The sequence below is a fragment of the Momordica charantia genome (genome assembly GCF_013281855.1).
Source record: "Momordica charantia cultivar OHB3-1 chromosome 7 unlocalized genomic scaffold, Mcharantia_2.0 BLBB01000007.1, whole genome shotgun sequence".
Lineage (NCBI taxonomy): Eukaryota > Viridiplantae > Streptophyta > Magnoliopsida > Cucurbitales > Cucurbitaceae > Momordica > Momordica charantia.
In genome coordinates this window covers 16,976,740-16,994,676 of record NW_028275165.1, presented here as the reverse complement: position 1 = coordinate 16,994,676, position 17,937 = coordinate 16,976,740, and the positions used below count along the sequence as shown (strand labels likewise).

Genomic DNA, 17,937 nt, shown 5'->3' with positions numbered 1-17,937 from the left:
CAAGGGTTCATAAAATAAAAATAAAAAACTAAAAGAGTTGCAATGGGCCTCGGATCCATTACATAAATGGGCCTGAAGATTTTGGAACAAATGTAGTCTAGTTGAACAAAGTGGGCCGAACCCAGAAACAGACAGCCCAGAAATTATTCAAAAGAGATCGATAAGCATTTTTTAAGAAAAGCCTGGAGAGTTTCACAAAAAAAAAGTATTTTACATATTTACCCCTACTGTAAAATAATTTAATTAAAACCAACTACCTAAAATCCATTTGGATATAATTCAACCAATCAATCCCAATTTCCCTCTTCGTTCTCCTCTTTTCTCTACTTTTTTTTTTACCAGGGAAAGACTCTCATTTATGTTTTTAGTAAGAATGAATGATTAATTGCTAATAGTAGAGTTCTTCGTGATTCTATTATTACACGACATAAATGAAGAGCAAAGGACATTGACCAAATAGTGAAGAAATTTTTTTTTTTTAAATAAAAATTGTAAGGATGAGAATCTAGAAGCGATAGAAAGATAGTTTTCATTATAAAATGTGTAATAATCCTGTTTAGACCGGTTTGAATTACGTTTGTTGTATAACACATCTAATATGGAAGGAAAGAAAAAAAAAACTATGATTGATTAGTCTAATAGAAACTCAAATGAATCGAATGCAACAAAATTATACTTTGAATGAAAACCTTATGAACATTTATCGTGACAAAATTGTTTGATATAATTATTCATCCAACATTACCAATTGAGATTTTTATTATTGCTTCCGTAATATTTTTACTTCCTCGAAACAATACAAACCTCAAGTTTTCATGGCACGAGAAAAATTTTGAGCAAGAGAGTTAAATAAATTATATGGAAAGAATATCAATTCAATTTAATGACCAAAAGAAAACATTTTGTGAAAAGATGAAAACCAAATAAGAAAGTTGATGTGGACGAAAATGTCTATGGAAATATCGATAAAATATTGATACATATTTTTAGAAAAGTCATAAAAATAAAAAAAAAGATAAAAAATGATTAATATTAACATTATGTTTGTAATTACATATAAATATCGTATCCACGTATACATTGATTGATATTTTTGAAAAAATTATAAAAAAAAAATTCGTAAAAAATACTTAAATTAACAAAGAAGTATTTCATCATTTTCAAATAAAATAAAAATGATTAATATTAATATTATGTTTGTAATAGTGATATTTTTCATATTTTATCGATTTTTTTACAATATTATATCCATATCGATTTATCTTTCATGTTGACGTAGAACCAATGGATACATAAAATGTCGTCCACCGACGCCCGAAAATTTAATACCATGCTCTCACCTCTCTCTCCCCTCACAAATTTATCTCTCTTTGCTCATAAATCTCTCTCTCACTGGCACATGTTTCTCTGCCCAAATTGCTGAATCGGTACAACTGTGAAATAGAACAAATTGTCATTTACACACCAAAAAGTGAATCACAAATATAGAAGTCATGTGTACTGTCTCTCTTCCATCATCTGTCACTGTCATCCACTAAATTTCCTTCAAACATTGACCACAAAACTCTCTCATCCATCAACTTTTTACCGACAAAACTTCCTCTTGAACTCATGTCAGATCCAGTAACATATAAATAAGTGGATCATTTCCCTTCTACCCAAACCCCATATCCTCATAATCATTCATTCCAACACAAACCATTTATCCTAAATTCAACCAATAACTTATCATATCTCCTGACATTAATCCACACACCACTATTTTCTTACCAATCAACATCTTTTCCATATGTACAATGGATAAATCACTAGAGACTCGTACTATAACACCGTTGGATATATGAGCGAGAAATTACAAAACGTATTTCAGTTTGATTTGGGTACGCCCCAAATCAAATGGGTTTTACCTAAAACATGAAGATAATTATTGGGTTTGATTGTTTTTTCCTTTTCAAACAGCTACTTGTTGCTGTTGATGGGAAGATTCATCTTCCTCAAAGCTCAAATATTTGGTTTTTAGTGATATTTCTGAAGAAGTTATAGAAGTAATTGGAGAAGTTAGAGGAGGTTGCTGCAGCAGCATCTCCTTTTGTAAAGAGGAGCAATAGGTGTGGAAGGTGTTGGGTGTCACATTCAAGTGAAACCCTAATCCAAAGAGGAAATCCACTTCAAGAAAATTGATTTCTGTTGTGCTGATCCCTCCCACTCTTGCATAGAAAGCATTGTTGTAGCACCTGAATAAAAAAATGAAGATGTCAATTATGAGATTGTTTTCTTCTCATTTAAACCCAGAACAGAACTTGAATAAGTAGTAAAATTTTGTCGAATTCTCGATTCTTCTTCCTTTAAAACAAAAACTTTTAAGGACCCATCAAAAAATCAGTTCCCTTTTCAAACTTTGAGATGTATCCTACAATGTTTCGAGTTCAAACACACTATGGGTCGACATAATGACGACATTGGAACATGTGAAATAAAGCAAAACTACTTTTGGTGGAATGAGTTTCAAATTTCATGGTAACCACCTACTTAAGATAAAATCTTTCAAGTTTTCTTGATAATTAAATGTTATAGGGTCACGTGGTTATCCTGTGAAATTAGCCGAAATACATGTAAGTTAACTCAAATACTCACACTGACAACAAAACAAAAAGTTTCAAGTTTTAAACTTCAAGTAGAGAACTTAATTAATGACTTAAAAGGAATCGACTTTAGAGTGGACAAAGCCTCTCCCAGTATTAGTGAGAGGTGGGTCATGGACATAATGCAAGAAGTAGAACTCCGAGCACCAAATTATTAGAAGCAAAAAAAAAGAAAAAAAAAATCATCAATTCCCTCAAATAAAAAACAAGTTTCTTTTTTTCGGTACTCAACTAGTTTTTGCAAAAATCCAAGCTTTTTTGAAAAACTTACCGATCATCCATGAACTTGGCAGCAACAAGAACACTAGTAATGAGCAAGCGATGGACATTATAAGAGTTGATGGGCAACAATGGCTGCCTCTGAGCAAACCGATCAAGATAAACATAAGCAACAATGAAGCAAGAGTTGCTGCAATTGGCATACTTGAGGATCCTCTCTAGGTAGCTATGGAGAGAGATCCCGGGCCGAGTCAAGCCGTGGAAGGCCGAGCTCTTTTGCGTTTCAATGGCCGAGTCAAGATGGTCGTTCGACTCGGCCACTCGCTGAAGTACAGAGGAGAGGAAAGTGATGAGCTTTGGCATCATAGAGGTGCTTTCTCCTTCCACCATTGAAGAGGGCCTTTTTTTTTTCTTGATGGTCTTGTTGTTGTGTGTGCAAAGTTTTGTACAACTAAAATTTTGGTGTCTTTGCTTGGGATTTTATATAAAGAGGTGAGGTGGGGTACTTTTGGTATCTACAATAAGGGAGAGAATATTTCAACCTAACTTTTTTTTCCCCCTCTTTTTGAGAGAATAAAAGAGGTTTAAAATTGTGTCGAAAAAAATATGATAGTTTTTCACATATTGGATACCTCATCAAAATTCTACATCTTCGAATGTATTTTTTTTCCCTGTGCCTTGAAGGTATGGAATTAACACGTACAACTTTTGTTATCTAGCAATTCTACATCTCGAAAATGTGAAATCGTGATTGTTATGTCAAAAAAGTTCACTTATCTTAATTTTTTTTTTCTTTTGCTAAATTAGATGACTAATAAAGAAGTGATTCCAGCTTACAGACCGTGGGTAATTACATTACTAATGAAGAAGTGATTCTAGCCTACAAACCATTAGGAGAATTACTAACGTCTAATCTACTTAACTATGTTTAGTTCTGCCCAAGATTCAATTTTTTTCAAGATATCTTACCAATTTACGAAATTAAAAGAATAAAATAAAATAAAAAGAATGGGAAGAAAGAAGAATCCCACTTTTTTTTTTACTAAATTACGAGTGTGTTTGGGAGTGATTTTGGTCATCTTGCCATTGTCAAAATCACTTCTCTTGCAATTGTCAAAATCACTTCTCTTTCCATTGACCATGTATGGCAAATAAAAAAAAAATTGATTTTAGGAAAGTTTAAAATCACTTTAAATTTATTTTTAAGGTATCATTTGGAAGTGATGGTAGGATGAGTGGTATAATTGATTTTTCAAAATCACCATCCAAGTGATATCTTAAAAATCAATTTAAAGTGATTTTAAACTTTCCTCAAATCAATTTTTTAATTTGCTAAACATGATAAATAGAAAGAGAAGTGATTTTGGTCCTGCGCCAAAATCACACCCAAACACACCGTACATTGCTAATAAAGAAGTGATTCTAGCCTACAAATCATTAGGAGAGTTACCAACTTAACTATGTTCAAGTCGAAAAATCTTTTAGAAAACTGCCCAAGATTTTTTTTTTTTTCAAGATATCTTAGACAATTTATTTACAAAATTAAAAAGGGAAGAAAGAATCCCACTTTTTTGCCCTTTTCTCCCACTGACAATATAATGACAAAATTCATCACAAAAACCAATAAGATAGTTTGAACATTACAATGTGATTTGTTTGATCAAGGGGCTAATATAGGGACAATGAGATTGGTCCCTTTTGACACAAAAGTTTGAGGAAATTGGGCAGTGGAAATGATTTCTCCATCCCATGCTTTTGGACATTCCCCAATTAACTTAGAGGAAGAGGGGAAAATAAAGGGATTATTCACAAGAAAATAGGTGTCATTTTCTTGTAATAAATGGGACTATCTTTTGGTTGATAGCTTCTCATGCCCATCATGTGCATACCATGTGCAATTCTTTTTTTCCTTCAAATAGATTCCCCACTTTTTTTTTCTCTTTTAAAATGGAATCTTGCATGTGTTGAGGATTTAAATCAAACTAAGTGACATAACATGGATTTGCTATGTTGGTCCAAGGCATTAGAATATAGTTCTTTGTTGTTCCAATGCCACAGAAAGAGGCCCCAACAAAATTTTCGGTTCCCCAACTCTTTCTTTTCTCTTATTATTATACAACGAATTATCGATTTTTCGCCTGGTATTTGGCTCCCTTTAGAGAGTGCAATGTGACAAATCATATGAACTTCAGAATCCATATGGAGATATGCTTGGTAGAGCATTGGCAATGTGGAGCATAAGTTGACTAAGAGTACTTTTTTGTCTAATGGAAACCTAAGCTCTCATAAAGACTAATGAAATAATATAGACATGCATTACAGAAAGGAGAAAACTCACTACAGAATAGACACCTCACAGTGACACAAAAAAGGACTTAAAATTGTTCGAGAATTAGAGATAAAGAGTAGTTATAAAGATCTTTAGGCATCGACACGAAAGAGAGAGATGTGTAACGTGATCATAGCCCACACCTCCCCTTGATTTTCGAGCCCCCTAAACACGTGCACCTAACAATCCCAGCAGATGAACCAATAGCTTCTAAATTCTCCATCATCAAGCGACAATATTTGTCACAATCAAAGATCTCCAAGAAAAACTATTCCAAACAAGTACACGAAATGACAACTCCATAAAGTGCGGGGTCTAAATCCTCTAAGGCACATCAAAACGGAAAAAATACGAAGACAAGAGTAGGAGAAGTTAGAACTTCATGTACATGGATGCAATTAAACAAAGATGATCAAATGTGTGTGTGTGAAGGGGGTCTAGTGAAAGGGAAAGCTTGGAATGAGGAGCAAGTTGGAGAGATGGCGGCGTGTCTTCAAATGGGAGTTGGAGTGAAGCAAAAGGGAAAAGATAAAGATTATTATGTTTTTTAAGAGTTTAGAAACAAAACAAAACAAAGTGGATATATTAAAAAAGAAAGTAGAATTGTTATGATGAAGCATTAATGCTTTTCAACACCATGTGCTGCCCATGTGAGTTCACCACCATCGTCGCTATTCTATTCCTCTTATAGCTTTCCACTAGAATCATTTCCTACCATATAAACAAATATTAGAGAGAGAGAGAGATAGCAAAATGGATGGACATTCATCTCTTGAACATTAATGAGAAGACGTTTCATCACAAATGCAAGAAAGAGGTCCCAGCTTGGCAAATGCCTCAAGTTGCCAAAAGCGGAAAAAAGAGAAGAAAAAGGGAAGAGAAGATGGATGTTTTCAAGTTTACAGTGTTGTCTTTTCAGAAAAATTGAATGTAACATTGTAGTAAGCCTAACCATCTTTAATATAACAAGTGAGGGAATGTTATGAAGTTGTTTGTTAACCCTTTTTTCCATTTTCTACTATAAAAATTTCAAATAAGTTCTTTCATTCAGACTCTTTAACCTATACTAATAATATGATATTGTTTTTTGTAGTTTAAGTATGTATGAATTTACTTTTAAACTCCACTTAAAAGGTCTCTAACTCATGGGGAAGGGAGGTAACTAATGGGGAAGGGAGGGGGACAGAGGAAGTAGAGAGAGAGGGGAAGGTGAGAGAGAAAGAGAGTAGAAAAAGACTCAATTTTTTAGTTTTGAGGGTTTAATTTTTACCATCAATCTTCCCTTTGGAATGTTTGAGGTTTTAATTTTTATAGTTAAAAGTTGGTGGGTGCAATGGTAATAGCCACCATAGTTGAAGGGAGGTTTGTGCAATTTTCTCGTTAAACAATAAAGAAATCACCGCCATGTAATAGAACACGTCTAATAATATATGACACTCTAAATCAAGTATCCAGAAATCTCACATTCAAATTAAACATACAAATCTCAATCTTTTAGAAAGTGTACAAAATAAAATACGACTAAAAATACCAACAATACACGTCACATCCTAATAAAGTAATCCAAGGAAGTACGTATATAAATTAGATGGAAGAGATCCATATACTCATGCTTGCTTTTGTATGCAGCAATTCATAAGGTGACAGAAGTTAGTTCACAGAAGACATAATAATTAAGAGTATCAAGAAAAGAAAGTTTGAAGTGTTATATAAGAACCATTCAGTTTAATGTAGCTCAACAGTTTAAAAAAAACCTTTGCCTAGAATGGACCAAGAGTTCGAACTGAATTTAATTAAGTTTAATCAACAATAACTTCTATATGGAGAACAGAGAGAAGGGTACTTTACTCTACATCAGCATCCTGGCCAATTTCTATGCAGGATATCCATGTTCTCCGAGTTGCCATGAACAAAAACTTTTGGTTCTGTCACCTGCGGTAGATAATAAATAGACATCCTAAGAATCATCTACAGTTTATGGCGCCGATTGGGTCATTCAAGAACAAGTTATGTACCAGTAAAATAGGTGGAAATCGCATTTGAAGGCGCAACCTCAAAAACCCGCTTATAGAAAATAAGCAACTGAATCCATCAATAACTGGATTTTCACTGTACATGTATAACAAGAATGGGATCACATAAACACAATTATCTTATAGACCCCCTTTCTCTTACTGGTGTATCGAACACAGATATAGGAGTGCTAACAAGGTCCAAATTTTAGGATGATGAGTGGTGTATGCATATACAAGAGGGGAGAAATGAGATTCCAAGAACATGTTGTCTCATTCTAGCTCAATGCAGCTTGCAATAGAAGGGTGATGAAGAACTCACTTAATAAGATAGGTGAAGTTCCTCAGGCGAAGTTCTTCCAATGGAACATCTTCTTCCTTGGAATACCTGTGTTACATATCCGATGCTCTAATTAAGAGTAAGACCAAATGGAAAAGTTTGAATGTACTTCGAGACCAATATTTTTCTTTTTCAGTTTAGAGTTGTCCTACAAAAAGGTAGAATACAGCAGCATATGAAAATTGACACCAAAGTTTCATTTTTATTTTAAGCAACTTGCACCAAAGTTTCATTTTGGAAACAGCAAGATGGGAAATGTAAATTTCTGTGGGGGAAAAAAAGACTGAGACAGCTAAACTTGGCTCAAGTAGGAACCTTGGCCTTTTCCTTCCGTAAACAAGATGACAAAAAAAAAAAAACAACAACAACACCGATAATTATCGGAAAGTTTACATACACATCATTGGAACTATGTTCTCCTTAAGGGCTAAGCATTGTCTCTTTTTTATGTTATAAGAAATTCATCTTAGGATAGAAGAAGCTATTGACAAGACATTAACCTGTCCAAGGCCAGCAGTGAATTACCTCCATGGAAAATCATTTTCACAAAAGCGTGAAATTCCATTCATGGCTGAAAATGAATCAATATGAACCCACTGCTCGTCAGAGTTGGATAGAAGGCCTGTTCAAATTGCTCAACAAGAGAAATAAAGACATGATCAAAAAAAATGCAACAAAAGGAAGTGATATAAGGAAATAAAGTCAGTAGAGGCAAATTAGTAAAAGATGAAAACCAGTTTCATCGAGAAAAAAGAAAAATCAAATAAGGGCCCTGACGAGAATAATCGGAGTAAAAAAAACAGGTATTCTACCCAGCACAAAAAATTGGAATAAAAAACAAAGAATGCATAACCAGATTACTTCGCTCACACATGCACAATAACTTGGGGACTTTGGGTATGAAAGACCTACCAGTCCGATGCAACTCTTTTAATGCATAGCCACTTGGATAGTTCTCATATGACGCCAAGAAAGTGATGACAGTGCATCCTAGACTACAAAGTAGAAATGAGTGGATAAAGAGGTAAATATATATTTTTCCAAGCAACACAGAAAAGTCATTCAACCTGATTAGGAGTGATCCCAGCATAATAAGATAAAGCAACTTCCAAAAAGTCTTCTGTTTATTGTTGTATCTGTGACAAGATAAAATGAAAAGTATATGATTGGTTAGAAACAAATGAAGAAAAGAAGAATGTGAACAACTGGAAAAGGAAAATATACTAGTGAACTTAATATAGTATGACATGAAAAGCTACAGATTCAATACATATGTCAATCAAGGAAATCACTTTATTATATATATTAACCATTCACAGTATCAAAAAGTCAGGAAGCTAAACAAAAATACAAAAATGCCAACTCAAAAGAGAATCAGTAGGACAAGTTAGTAAGCATCATCAATAGGTAGATCCCTTAGTCATTTCATTTTGCAGACAAAATTTTGTAATCCTGCTAGTAGCTTAAAGAATATGGACATCAAAGCATACATTCTGTTGGCTGCAATTGCTGCAGATAGGTTGAACATTGGAACTGAACTAATAATGAAGCGTAGCTCCTGCCAAGTAAAAGAAGATATTTCAGGATGACACATTAAGTTGTTGATGCTACACAGACCAACAGTTGCACATTCCTTACCTTGTGAGGAAGCTTAGAGTAAAGTAAAATGAAGCACGACACTGGGAGAATGAAGGTCAAAACTCTCTTGTCAAGAAAAACACCGAGCTGCAAAACAACACAAATCAAGTTAAGTTATATAGAAAAGTAAAGAGACAAAACCAAATAAATTCATGACACGTGCAAGATAAATAGTGTTTCCAATCGGCCCAATTTCATCTTAATAATTTCCTACTTAAAACATGGATATCTCATTCCAATTCAATCAGACAAGGAGAAACATTGTTTCTCAACTTATGGAACAGAATTGTACTGTCATTGGAATTAAAACGTACTTGAGCCTTCGAGGAAATCCAAATATGCCAAATGCCTATGACCTCAAGTGAGGGGCTTTCTCCTAATGAACCTTCTAGGATAAGATAATTCATGACCTCGTGTAAGAGACTTCAGATTTGTGCACGGATGTTATATTTCAATGAGTAATATTGCAATACAGAAACTATGAGATCTTGTTTTAGCATTGAGAAATAATTGGTTGTTCAACATTTTTTTGTCAACTAAAACTGGCACTGAATCTAGGAACAATATCCAGGTCAGAATCAAAAACAGCTAGGATGCACAGTAGAGAGAGTAAAAATGAAATAATTGCTAGCCACTAACAAATTAGTAGTGCCTTGTACGGAGATTAGAAAAACATTCCACAGCTGGTATATGATTCTACAGACATAAGAAAACAAGATGGTAGTTTTCAGACGTAATGTCTTCTGTTAACATTGTTTAGAAAGACTTACCAGAAAAAGAGGATATCCAGCAAGTAATGATCGTGGAAGTGCTGAAGTGAAATACCAGTGCACAGGATGGGTCTGGGTCAAAGTTATTAAAGAAGTGTACTAGTACATCTCTATCTCAGAGTAATGACCTGATGCTAGCATTATTAACATCATGATCTGCACACAAGGAAAGCATTTTTCCAAAAAGAAAAAAAAAAACTAGAGGTTGCTAAATAGTTCGCAAACCAGTTTTCAAAAACTTTTTTATTGAGATGTAACAGTGTAACTTGTAAAAGTTGATATTATCATGTGTTGGAATCATGGTAAATGAGTTCATAATTCCATCTTCATTTTAAGCTGGTTTTTCGATTAAAAAGAATTGAGCTTACAATTCTCGAAAGAAAAAACAACTCGAGTCATTCTCAGAGAAAGTCACTCGTAAGAATAAACTGAAGGAAAACAACTTTAGAAACAATTAACCAAACATGTTTTCGCTAATTGCTAATATTTTGTTTTCGCTAATTGCTAATATTTTGTTTTAAGGAAACAAAAACAAATTTCAGACTCAATACTGAACCTCCAAGTAGCTCCTAAGCTTCTGTAAAACTCGTCCCCCTACAATTAACAAATTCATGCACCCATGAATGATTAAGTTTAACAATCCATAAGGATTGAACTATAGCTGAGGACAACGTCAAACCACTGAAGCATATCTTTCAAAAAAAAAAAATTTAAGAGAGAGTGAGAGACTTTTCTGAATTTGCACTGTAGACCTAAAGATGTGGGAAAAGCGAAAGTTAACATCTACTATTAATCGATATTGAAAGAACTTTGCGTATTTGATCATTTAACTATGTTGAATAAAGCAGTCCACAACCAAAAAAAAAAGGAAAGGAACTCTCTTGGAAGGATACACCCCATTCTGAACTCCGGTTTAGAACAGAGTTGAACCAGAAAACATGAAATTCGGGCCACAATAATTTCTTCCATAATATTGAATCAACAAAAACTGTAAGACCTGTGAAATAAACAGATTCAAACCCAGATCTCAGCAAAAAATAATAGAGATTAAAGAACAGCAAAAAAAAATTACTTAATAAGCTCAGATAAATGAAGAACTTTTAGGAAATTAATACCATTGATAAAATGAACGTACAAAAGGAGGCAAAGCCTCACCCAAGCCAAAGGAGTTACAATTAAATGATGAATTAAAATGCTAGCACTAATAGCTTACCAACCTATACACAACAAAGCAATGCCAACGCAGCGCTTTAGTGCCCCCCAAAATGATATCATTTTGATCTGTTTGGGAAGAAATTTAAAAATTATTGAGATCAGGGACACATCTTTGTAAGGATAATTGTAAAATTTGAATCCTCTTTCCCCATCAAACTTATCCACACTACATTGCCAATATGTGTTTTGCAACTCTCTTGACCTGGTTCGGGGCTCTTTTCAGTTTTTAATGCCTTGATGTCAATTGTTGAATGAGAGACATGTTTTATTGAAATTTATTTTCACCGACTAACATGTTAGATGTGTTGTCAGTTAATTAAAAGTGCAAGGCTTCAATAAAGATAGCACCTCATTTGGCTCCCTGACGCACCATAAATAACAACGAATTTGTTAACAAACATCAATCTCTTTGTGCCTCTCTTCCTAAATTACAAGAAATTGAACTAAAAATTGAATTTTATAGCCATGGATGCATTGATTTATCATGTAGACTAATAAAATTCAAGAAACATCATCAGCTTCCATAATTGATTTCTACTTCTGAAACGTGAAACCCCATTAATCCGGGCAGAAACCTACGTTTAGTAAAAGAACAAGAAAATGGATAGAATTAAGAAATATGACATGGACGAACACGTTTTTATTTTATCAATGAAAATGTAATGTTTCCTATGGAAAAATAATTAAGGAAAATGACCTGAAAAATTCACAATTGAAATGGATAATAAATCAAATATCCAGCAAGATAAGTTAAATAGTAAAAACCAAGAAATTAATTTAAACCAAAAGTCCTTTGTAACATCCACATACCATCAAAAACTCTAAGCCAAGAGGGCAAAGAAGTAACAGCATGTCACATCTGAAGATGATTGTAGCAAATATCTGATGAGAGAGAGAGGTGAAAATGATTGAGATAATACCAAATACTGACATGTAATGCAATTAAATTTAAGACAGATACATAGTTCAAGAATAGGATTCAAAATAAATAAGTAAACAAATCTAACATTTAAGGATGAACTCTTAGCATCAGGGAAACTCTGGATATGGAATTTTCAGCAAAAAATCTAAAAAAGAGAAGACCGGATGGTAACCCTGAAGATGCTTTCAGGGTTGCGTCTAATAACCTTAGCAATTATTGGGAGTATCCTAATGGTGGTGACAGAAACTCGTTAGACTGAACATTGCTTCTCTGTTCCAGACAAACTTCAAATCATACTTTCTTGCTATTAGGGTAGACAAGACAGCAGAGAAGAGGTTACCACCTTTTGCATCATATCTGATTACTAAAAAAATTCTCATTTTATCCTTTGAGGCACATACCAAGCAACTTAATGCTGCATAGGAGTTCCCTTTGAGCCAATATCCATACACCATGTTAACTGCAACAAGTACGAAAAATAAGGGCTTACAACATATAGAATATAGTAATTAAAAAGGTCAACTTCGAAGAATTATGTTTATTTACAAAGGCATATTGTCACCGTCTACCCCCCCCCCCCCCCCCCCAATACCATCTCAAAAATTACGATTAGTTGAGAGTCTAAAATGGATACCAAGAGAAAGGACAAAAACTTTCTGAACAGAATTTTCAGTATTTTCTTTACGCTGAAAAGTTCAGTTGGGCCAAAAATGAACCACTATGCAGATACAAATTCTATTTTTCGTGAGAAAAAACACTGGATAAAAGGATAGATTTTGGAGATCTGAAATCCTATTTGAAATGCAAGATTCCTGAGACTTTTATGTACCACCTTGAAACAGCTTTATACACCAACACAAGGTAATGTATTATAAAAATTTAATCATATAAATTAAATTTTCTGACTCCAATGCAGTCATTTTCAACCTGAGCAACTTAAGAGCTATTTAAATGTGTGAAATAAAAACATCATTTTAACATTCACCAAAAAGGTACAACATTTTTTATTTATTTATTTATATCACTAGGGATAAAAATTATATGAGCCACAGCAGACAGGGTTGCAGCAATAGAATATTGTTTGAGACAATCACTTTAAAATAGCCACACAAAGAAAATTCTGCATAGATGCTAGTTGAAAGGAATGAACAAACAATGAATTAAAAAGCTTGGAGAAACAACCTGCACAAAGAGCTAAGATATTAGGAAGAGGCCGGCTAGCATAGAACAGCATATGAAACTGGATTGCAGTGAATATTATATAAAAAGCTTCTACTTGATGTCCAAACTTGTTTCGAATCTGTTAAAACAATCAGCAACTTAGCATGGAATAGAACATCAAAGTCAAATATCAAATGAAAGATTGGTACAAGTAAATATAAAAAAATTTAAATTTATGATCATTTTCAATAATAGCAGATTCCATCACACACCTTAACTCTACAGTGAAAATATTTTTTAAGCTGATTCAAAAATGAAAGCGACCATTTAGTCTCTCTCTTCAGTTCAAAAAATGAAAGCTACTAAGTAACACTACACGTAATTAGTTTAAGAAAAAAAGATTATGTTATATCTAAATTGGCTCTAGGAATTTTAACCACCAAGGAAACTGTTTGTTTTCAGTTCATTTCTTTATGAAAAAACCATAAGAAGCCCGTATCAAAGGGGCACGAATAGAAACTTTGCTCTTTAAACTAGAAAGAGAACAAATACCAAGCCTTAGACCACACAACCAAAGGAAATCTTCAGGTAGATGCACATACACAGCAACCCAATATAAATGCTAAGGTTGCATATAAAAACCATAAAGGCAAAAGAGATGCTAGACGAACTGATACTACTGAAAGGGATCTCATTTTCAATTCTTGATCCTTATGCACCTCCAATTCAACCCAATGTTTAAAATCAATACGTATGACCAAGAGACCCCAAACCTCTGCCAGTCGGTTACCCTCGGGGGCGATACATCTCATATGAACTCTTGTAGCTTAAATACTTAACTAAAATTTAAATGCCCAGGAACTTGAGCACCTTTGGCTGAGCTCAATACCCACCAAATATTCCTAAGATATCAGCTACCAAGGTCGAATTTTCTCAGTGATGCACAAAAACAAGAAATAAACCCTTTTTTTTAACTCGTGAGTATCTAAAAACAAGAAATAAACCCTTTTTTTTTTAACTTGTGAGTATCTAGACTAGCTTGCGCACACCTCAACTATTTTCATGGGACAACCACTTGACCCAACAAGAAATAAACGTCTTAGTGAATGTCTTTCCATACTATATGATCATATAATAATTTTTCATCAATTGATTATGCAAGATTGGAAAGCTGTAAATTTTTTTTTCTTTTTTATGAGAAACCGTACTTTCATTGAGAGAAATGAAAAAGAAAATACACAAAAGGGGCATACAAAAAACAGTCTGTCAAGGGAATCCTTATAAGTACAGGCTCCAATCCAAAAGAATAAGACCTAACGGATAATTACAAAAGGCCTTAGTGGCCGAACCCATAAAGAAGTATTAAACCTAATGAGGTACCAAACATAATCCACAGATTTCTCCAAACCCCTAAACAGCCTATTGTTCCTCTCCAGCCAGATACCCCATAAAGAAGCCAGAAAGCACGCTTGTCAAAGAAAACGGCCTCTGTCACGAAAAAGGGAGATAACAACACTTCCTCCATCATCGCCCTACAATCTCTGAGCGAACCCAAGCAATACGAAAACCTTTAAAAAAACGACGCCATAACTCCTACGCAAATTGACAGGACCACAACAAATGCTCAAGATCTTCCGAGGCAATCCTACACAGAACACACCACTGCGGGCCCAGACAAAAGGAAGACATCCTTTGAATTCGATCCATAGTATTGACTTTACCAAGTAAGACTTGTCACCCAAAGAACTTAATCTTCTTTGGAATTTTAATCTTCCAAAGAGAGGTAAACCAAGGAGTCACTGGGGACGGAGAAGAGGAAGAAGAAGGAGAAGACAAAGAAGTAGAAGATGGGGAATTCAGGACATGGAAAAAAGAGCTACAAGAAAAGCTGTAATTGCATAGGTTTGAAGGGATGGTTCTCTCTACCCTCCGCTTTTAGGTTGTCTTCCCCTTTTTCTGGGTTTTTAGTTAATATTACATCCTTGTTTCTTATAAAAAAAAATAATAATAATTTTTCATCAATTCTCAATGGAAATTCTATCTATCAAACACCATTGTCACATGAAGACGGCCATCCTAAGCTACTACCAAAAATTCCATCATTGAAGTGTCACCACATTGTTTAGTACACACACTCTTCTTTCACCAACATACACTAATTACAACAGAAAGCAATAGATTACTTGATTGCAATGGAGCTCTTGATTCTTCTTATATTCAACTAAAGGTAAAATTATCCATATGAAATAACATGCAGCTAAATACCAGCGTGTCTTCCAATAATCAAAAGCTTCAATAAATTTTTTTTTTATCAGACTTCAATATTAAAAAAAAAAATTATTTAAAAAAGGTTCAAAAACAATAACTCAGTTTAGCTCAAGGATAAGAAGACTAACCATACCTATAAAGAAAATAAAATTTATTTTGGATAAGAGTTAGAGTAAATGAACTGTAGCCTACCTGAATACGGAAGAAACGTAATGTCGACAGTACAACACAACCTAATACTACACGAACTGCACCAAGAGAATTATAATATATGAGAACTTATATTAAAGGAACAAAAAAGAAACAAGAAGAATATGCACACAAGGAATGTAATGAGTGGGGTTGCTTCTACTCGTGCACAGAAATACCAATTGGTCTACAGGATAGCCATCACCGCCAAGTCTCAGAAATCAATGAGAAAACATTCAGTCATTTGATAAAAACAAATCTCTAACACAAGTGAAGGGGAAAATATCATAAGAGCTGTTTGATTTTTTCTGCACGTCACTCAAATCTGTTTTGTTTCAAAAAGTAGTAGTAATGATAATAACATCCAATTTTGTCTTGCAACTCGTCACAAGAGCATGTTAAGTTTCTTCTTCTTGAGTACCATTACGAAAGCTTTTACCCATTACAAAAACAACCCAGAGACAGGAGAAAATACGGCAGTTACATCAGTTTAAAAATAGAAAATATGCATTAGAATAATCAAACTAATATTATAACCGTAATCCATAATCAAAGTGATTTCTTACCTGCTAAAAGCCCATATATTTTGGGCAAGTGAAGCAGGTTTATTACTAGTACAAATGGAGATGCTAGCAGTGATACAAAAAGTGCACCTACAAAATTAGCATTACTTATTAGGCTCATAGCATTCTACAAACTCGAGGATATCAACATACCAATAAAAGTGAAAATTACCAATAAAAGTGCGAGGAACCACTCCAGGGAACTCCAAATGATCGTACTAACATTTCAAAGAAGAAAAAAAAGGACAAAATCCAAACATTTGGTTATAAAATCCAACGTAATCAATTTCAAACATAATCCACCCAGAGGGCAAAAGAAAGAATCTGCACTCCTTACATTGTCAATATGTTGCCGATGATACAAAATATCATGCATTGCCTGAAAAACACTACAATTATCAGGCAGCTTAAGCAATAATGACAACGTCCTTGATCAATTACATTTCTTCAAAAATAAACAACGGCACGCTACATCAAACTATGTTAATTTCAGGTAAAGATGAAGTGAAATTCTTGGTTGAGACCGGGAAGAAGGAGCAAGAGGTAACAAATTAGTAAACCTGAACGTTAAAGCTCTCTTCAACTTTAGTGTAGGGCGCCATGAAGGCATAAAACACGACTATGGATGCCAATAGCAGATCGTAACCGAAGCGCTGGAGAAACTTTGAGGATTTGGAAGCCATTGTTGGAGAGGCCGTGAACTCGATACTCAGAGAACAGGGGAATGCCGTTGAAGAGGGGAGTGATCAGGAGAGAGCGTGAGACTATACGCTGGGCCATGGACCGGGCTTTTGGTTTCGGGCTGGGCTTATTTAAAAAAAAACAAAAAATTGCCATATGATCCAACTATTTACAAATTTAATATTTTTAGCTCCAGTTTCAATTAAAATGGGGGAAAATCATAATGATAAGGAACTAGAATGAAATCAATCCAAATTGAAATTTGAATGTTATTTACTATCTTTTTTTTTTAATCGGAATTATGTTGTGTTATTAAAATTGTATTGAATTGAAATAAGAACAGAATATATTACAATTACTATAATATCTCTTTCTTATTTATAAAAATAAAAAGATAATGTGTGTTAATATTATTTTATATTAAACTAATAATAAACTTTAATTAGTTTGTGATCAACATAGTTCAACAATAATTAGCATGTTTTCTAAAAAAAAACAGTAATTTTTTTATATAACATGTATATTTTGTTTTATTACTATGATATTAATAGTAAAAACACCACATGGACGGGTTTTCAAGGTTTTTCAACGGTAATAATTATTATGACGATGTCAAAAGACACCACGTGGATAGATTTTGCAAACAGGACTTCTCTGCCAGATCGAGATTGAACCCGTCAAAGAGGGGCCCAATGTTTGGGGATGAAAATTTCTATTGCCACGTGGAGGACGGAGATTCGCCGCTGACAGAAGATTCAAATGAACAAACTTACGCAATTCCATATCGGAACCTTCCAAGATGGAAGACTTGTCATTTCCTATTAAGGACTAACCTGTCACTCCCACAATCATGGTCCTTGCGGATCTGATCATCCATATAATATACAAAAAGAAACTCCAGATATAGGAAAGTGTCCGAGTTCGATCTGCTTAAACCCGACACGTCCGACCTCTAATCCGATAAAGGTAATTGCCTGTCGCAACCTCT

The 17,937-nt window shown here is 34.1% G+C and overlaps 2 protein-coding genes across 8 annotated transcripts; both read right to left on the bottom strand.

The window, feature by feature from the left end:
• Window positions 1-1,712: 1,712 nt before the first annotated feature.
• On the bottom strand, window positions 1,713-5,555 carry LOC111022783 (cyclin-U4-1). The gene is made up of 2 exons (XM_022300035.2): window positions 2,914-5,555; window positions 1,713-2,234 (listed from the first exon to the last, which is right to left on the bottom strand). Exons 1-2 carry the CDS (start codon window positions 3,249-3,251, stop codon window positions 1,952-1,954), a joined length of 621 nt encoding a protein of 206 aa, XP_022155727.1. The 5' UTR covers window positions 3,252-5,555; the 3' UTR covers window positions 1,713-1,951.
• On the bottom strand, window positions 2,093-17,008 carry ALG12 (homolog of asparagine-linked glycosylation 12). Of its 7 annotated transcripts, none has more exons than XM_022300034.2 (20): window positions 16,829-17,008; window positions 16,606-16,647; window positions 16,441-16,486; window positions 16,272-16,358; window positions 15,709-15,764; window positions 13,270-13,387; window positions 12,489-12,547; window positions 11,976-12,047; window positions 11,168-11,231; window positions 10,844-10,947; window positions 9,951-10,022; window positions 9,181-9,267; window positions 9,033-9,100; window positions 8,610-8,678; window positions 8,455-8,537; window positions 8,068-8,164; window positions 7,525-7,590; window positions 7,206-7,299; window positions 7,039-7,122; window positions 2,093-2,234 (listed from the first exon to the last, which is right to left on the bottom strand). In XM_022300034.2, exons 1-19 carry the CDS (start codon window positions 16,949-16,951, stop codon window positions 7,045-7,047), a joined length of 1,485 nt encoding a protein of 494 aa, XP_022155726.1. In that variant the 5' UTR covers window positions 16,952-17,008; the 3' UTR covers window positions 2,093-2,234; window positions 7,039-7,044. The 7 variants fall into 7 exon arrangements, 6 of the variants coding, with proteins under 6 accessions (XP_022155726.1, XP_022155724.1, XP_022155723.1 ...); XM_022300032.2 differs by having other exon boundaries at window positions 2,094-2,234; window positions 7,034-7,122; XM_022300031.2 differs by lacking the exon at window positions 2,093-2,234 and adding an exon at window positions 5,701-5,901 and having other exon boundaries at window positions 7,034-7,122.
• Between the last annotated feature and the right edge of the window lie 929 nt (window positions 17,009-17,937).

What these genes read in the sequence shown, in the direction of transcription:
- LOC111022783 (XM_022300035.2), bottom strand. Translation starts at nt 3,251, where the DNA reads ATGGTGGAAGGAGAAAGCACCTCTATGATGCCAAAGCTCATCACTTTC. An exon ending in GCCAAGTTCATGGATGATCG is followed by an intron (nt 2,235 to 2,913) that starts GTAAGTTTTTCA and finishes TTTTTTATTCAG; the next exon opens with GTGCTACAACAATGCTTTCT.
- ALG12 (XM_022300034.2), bottom strand. Translation starts at nt 16,951, where the DNA reads ATGGCTTCCAAATCCTCAAAGTTTCTCCAGCGCTTCGGTTACGATCTG. An exon ending in CTGGATATCCTCTTTTTCTG is followed by an intron (nt 9,268 to 9,950) that starts GTAAGTCTTTCT and finishes GTTGTTTTGCAG; the next exon opens with CTCGGTGTTTTTCTTGACAA. An exon ending in GCAATTGCAGCCAACAGAAT is followed by an intron (nt 8,679 to 9,032) that starts GTATGCTTTGAT and finishes ATCTTGTCACAG; the next exon opens with ATACAACAATAAACAGAAGA.